Genomic DNA, 4,855 nt, shown 5'->3' with positions numbered 1-4,855 from the left:
CGACAGTGGCGACCGGAACAAGTGCCGCTACTGTAGCAACCAGGGTCACTGGATCCGGGATTGTCATACAAGGATAGCCGACGAGGCAGACGCGACAGCGGCAAACCTCATCCAGAATGACGTGGTTTATATGGCGAGGTTTATGGCCGGGTTTATATGGCGAGGCAAGGGCATCCTAGGAAACGGAGATGGATAAAAGACTAGAGACCCAATGCTAGATGTTGAAGAGATCCATCTGTGTTATGTTATTGGCTGAAAGCCTGAAACACCTCCTGAAGATAGCAAATCTTGTTGCTCTGAAGTTCATATTGCTTTGTCCATTGAGCAAACCAAGCATTTTGTTGAACTGTACATTTTTCCTGAGATATCCAAACTCTATAGATGAAAACATATGGTAAATTCATTGTCAAATATTTGCCCAACCAGAATTTGCTTGTAATTGATGTGGAGTGCATGAAAAATGCTTAATCAGGCTTTGCAATCACTGGGAATTGGGTTCATCCAGTGCATCAGTTCTATTGATGGGCGCTTGTTAGTGATGCTCCAGGGGGGCATATTGGGTGTGCTAGTGCCACCAAAAAACGCTTTCGAAAGTTCCGAAAATTCTGAAAAAACCTATTTAATAAATTTTAAAAGGGGTAAATTCTGCTATAGGTTTGAATCAGATACTATTCAGAACCACTTCCTTGGCACAATAATGCGCAGCCAAGTTGGATACAAAGAGGAGGAATCCAAAGAATTTAAAGCTGCGTTACATAAAAAGGATCTAGAGAATCTGGCAGACTGCCACGACTAAATAACTAAGAGTTACATAATCGCCCAAGTGACCTTCAGAAGCATCTTGTAGTCCCCGCAGGTGATACTCCCATCATCGTAACCATTGCGACTTGGAGTAAACTCAATAGTGACGACAGATAACTCATCATCACCGACAGCAGCAGCAACAGTCAACACCAGAATCTCATCCACAGAGACTCCTACTACGTGCCGCGCCGTTTGTATGACTCCATTGTCACCTGCAGTTAGGGCACCACTCACTTTGCTATCATGTAGCACAATGTCGCATGGAATACTGGTAGTGGAAGCAACAATCTTCCCATGGAATTCATCAGGTCCCTCAAGGATCCTGATCTCAACAGTGGCCTCCACCGACCTCCTTACGAATGTATAGTTTAAATCCAATATGCTGTGCATGCTGACAAGTGTTTCCGTTTCAACCACATATCTGGGACTATATTCCAGCCTGCGGATAGCATCCACCTCCATCAGGCCTTTACTGAGTCTATCATCATCAACAGTCCTCCCATGCACATCCTTCACCTTCAGATTGATTTCGAAGAATATATCATCGCATACCATGAATCCTCTCTTGGGGCCAGTCAAAATCAATGAATCATCCTGCAAGATCAATTTGAATAGATAAATTCAAGATGCTTGTTTCTGGGATTGATTGAATTACCCTTGCTTTGGGGTTCATTTTTAGCTATGTTTTGAATGATGAAACAAGGTAATTACACTCAGAAAAATTATGCTACATCTGTGCTGATGTATTTTTTGTACTCCTTTTCTTATTGTGCAGATTGCCGTAGAACCATAAACTGAGGCACGCAAGTGATAAACCCCTGGCTCCTAACACTATTCGCTATAAGAAAACTAACTGAAGTATCTTAAAATCAAACATCATACGGAACAGATGCAAAACCAGACCCGTTATTCAAGTATAACATACAAAACCTAAATCAGAATTACTGACATACAACATTCAGAAATTTTTCCGTCAGGAAATCACCAATTATTTTATTTTGTAAATCAGAGGACTAATATGAGGAAATACCAGTACAAGAAATACACATTTATATGTTGTATGTGTCTGTAGCTATGAGGCAAATGGCAGTAAAACCTTTGAGCCGATGAGCTGGCAATCATCCTGCTCGCGCCGGAATATATAGACACATTTTCAATCCAGACTGTCCCTGGCTATGATGGTACCGTAGACATTGAGTGGGTAGCTATAGTCGGAGGAAACAATCTTGATGGAGACAACATTGACCGAGTTTTTGAGCCGGAACCCCTCTTTGAAGGTTTTACCAGTATGTCGCATGGGACCAGCAGGTGCTGTCAAACAAGAGGAAAACTCATCTCAATCAATCAAAGAGAGTAAAGAGAAGAGTATGTATGTAGGTGTCAACTGGATGGAACAGAACCACTGAAAACAAAGTCTCAGAAGTGGACTTCCACGTAATTGGCCATAAGTGCAGCCAATGCAACTCATACAACACTAGATCGACGTCGCGGCTGCAGATTTATCAGGAAGCAGATCTCGGCCGACAACAGACTCATCTTAAGACAAGCTGTAGAAGAAGAAGAATGCATCATACTGGTGTATCACCTGATCTGTGCAACCAATGCCAGAACCATACACATAGAAGAAGAAGCATTGTTTTGCGGCATTGCCCGTCTAGCGTCAGCCCCATCCCTGGGCCTTTGCCGCTTTACCATTCTACCAAGATTCAATTCATCTATTGAATCGTCAGCTACTAGCGTATTGCTGCCAACAGCGTTGCATGATTACATGTCTGTCTGCCTTAAATCTGTAATACAGCACCATTGCTCTGTGTATGACCGTGTGATGAAGTCCAGCATGTTATATTCCCGAGGAGTTGAATTCTGAGCTACTGTAATCCATGGGAGTTTTTTGTACGCTGCTGTTGTCAGGTCCCTGATTGTATCATCCTCAAACTTTGGGAGAAGTTTATTACACTTTTACACCAAATCTTTTGTGCGTGCTGTGTTGAACCTTGGCTTTCATCACTCTTCTAGTACAAACCATGGTCAGTTGGCTAAACCGTGCCTTACCGGCAACAGGTATGCATCCTGTATTCCCTCCGCGACAACAAAAATCATGCATCTTTCTCCTTAGGTTGGAATTTTAGGTTGGAATTTTAAGGACAAAACCATGAAGAAGAGGGTTCTCTCAAGGTGAAGGTGAAAGGATGATGATTCACTTGAGTGATGATAGCATCAGTTTCTTTCCATGTCCAAAATTGAAATTTAAATCCTTAAAAACTGGGTAGGATGTCGTTCAAGAATAGAGGATAGAATGTGATATGTTAGGATCTGATGAGACTGCACACGTACTATTAGACATGGATGATATTGGTTGTTGTCAGGGTTTCAGGTAATCAACAAGCCAGCTAGGCTTATCAAACAACAAAGAGCCAAAGAATAAAGATCCTCTTCGGTGTCGGCACCTCAATGCTGGTATCAATGTACAGTAGCTAGGTTAGGTATTTATGATCTACAACCTTTGAACTAAAATCACGTCAAGTATTTCCGAACGGAGGGAGTACATGTCAATTTGCCAAAGTTTTTTTTTATTTTGTAAATCAGAGGACTGATATGAGGAAGTACCAGTACAAGAAAATACAAATTGATATGTTGTATGTGTCTGTAGCTATGAGGCAAATGGCAGTAAAACCTTTGAGCTGATGAGCTGGCAATCGTCCTTGTCGCGCCGGAATACATAGACACATTTTTGATCTAAACTGTCCCTGGCTATGATGGTACCATAAACACCGAGTGGATAGCCATAGTCGGAGGAAACTATCTTGATGGAGACAACATTGACCGAGTTTGCGAGCGGGAACCCCTCTCTGAAGATTTTACCAGTATGCCGCATGGGACCAGCAGGTGCTGTCAAACGAGAGGAAAGCTCATCTCAATCAACCAAAGAGAGTAAAAGGAAGAGTATGTATGTAGGTGTAAATTGGTTGGAACAGATCCATTGAAAACCAAACCAGGCAGGCTGTGCTCCCATCTTTTCCATAGTAATATACTATCACCTCTTTTCCGAATTAGTAAATGATTTTGATATTTTAATATGGACTACACACAGACTAAAATGTGTGAACAAACACACTAAAACGCATCTATATACATCCAATTCAGAAAGAGGTTAGAACATCTTATAATTCGCAACGGAGGGTGTATAGTAATTAAAAGTAGTGAGCGTCCAAACAGAGCCTAATTGACGAATGAATTTGGAAGCGGCAGCCTTTGCTTCCGAATAAATCTAGTAGGAAGTGGAGGTAACCTTCGGATTGATTTTGGGGAATGAAGTGATACTAAGTTACTGACTGGTATTTGAACTTTGAACTGAAATACCAAAAAAAAATCATGAACTAGACATGCATAACGAAGACAATAAGGATCGATAAGGGGGATTGGATTGGATTGGAACGTACACTCCTGTCCAGGTCGAGTTTGCCGTCGAAGAAGTAGCGGACGCATATGAAACAGCCCTGTGTCAGTTTCGGATCACTGCAGAGCCATATTCAGTTAATGTGCGGTTAGGATGCACCTTGGCGGGGCAATCTAATGGCTCGCTTCGCTCGCCTGTAACAGTGACTTCCGTGCTGTAGCTTTTCCCTTTGCCGTTCCTGTTTCTTTTCGCTGTTCCGGCTGAGCTATATAAGCCAGCACCCCACTCTGTAATAGCGGGCATTATTCTCCTATGAACAACTCTGTCAAACTTTACAGCTAATACAAGCATATACCTCGCATATACTCTTGTCTCTCGCAACCCCTGCTACGAAATTCCCTAATCTCCGATCCCGATCCAGGATGGGGTGTGACACCCTGCTTGGGGTCGTACTCGCTGTATCGCGGGTCCACGAAATACTCCGCCGGCTCGCACCGATACTCTTCTTGGTCCCACTCCCACTTCCTCGCCGCAGCCGCAGCCGCCACGGGAGAAGAATCGCCGCCGGCCATGGAAGAGGAGCCCCTCTTTCTCTAGGGTTTGGTCGATCCAAGAGTTTTTTCTTTTTCTTTTTTTCGAGAAGAAGATGGTCAA

The 4,855-nt window shown here is 43.0% G+C and overlaps 1 protein-coding gene across 1 annotated transcript; it reads right to left on the bottom strand.

Moving 5' to 3' along the window:
• Positions 1-646: 646 nt before the first annotated feature.
• LOC125549612 lies at positions 647-4,855 on the bottom strand. Its single transcript, XM_048712971.1, has 4 exons — positions 4,638-4,855; positions 4,245-4,300; positions 3,479-3,693; positions 647-1,398 (listed from the first exon to the last, which is right to left on the bottom strand). Exons 2-4 carry the CDS (start codon positions 4,288-4,290, stop codon positions 808-810), a joined length of 852 nt encoding a protein of 283 aa, XP_048568928.1. The 5' UTR covers positions 4,291-4,300; positions 4,638-4,855; the 3' UTR covers positions 647-807.

This window comes from Triticum urartu, chromosome 1 (genome assembly GCF_003073215.2).
Source record: "Triticum urartu cultivar G1812 chromosome 1, Tu2.1, whole genome shotgun sequence".
Lineage (NCBI taxonomy): Eukaryota > Viridiplantae > Streptophyta > Magnoliopsida > Poales > Poaceae > Triticum > Triticum urartu.
Note: the sequence above shows the minus strand (reverse complement) of the source record. Positions and strands in the feature narration are given on the sequence as shown.

Coding starts and splice junctions, on each gene's coding strand:
- LOC125549612 (XM_048712971.1), bottom strand. CDS start 4,290: ATGCGTCCGCTACTTCTTCGACGGCAAACTCGACCTGGACAGGAGT. Junction 3,694..4,244: donor AACTCGACCTGGACAGGAGT/GTACGTTCCAAT, acceptor CTCGTTTGACAG/CACCTGCTGGTCCCATGCGG. Junction 1,399..3,478: donor GCCAGCTCATCAGCTCAAAG/GTTTTACTGCCA, acceptor TTGATCTTGCAG/GATGATTCATTGATTTTGAC.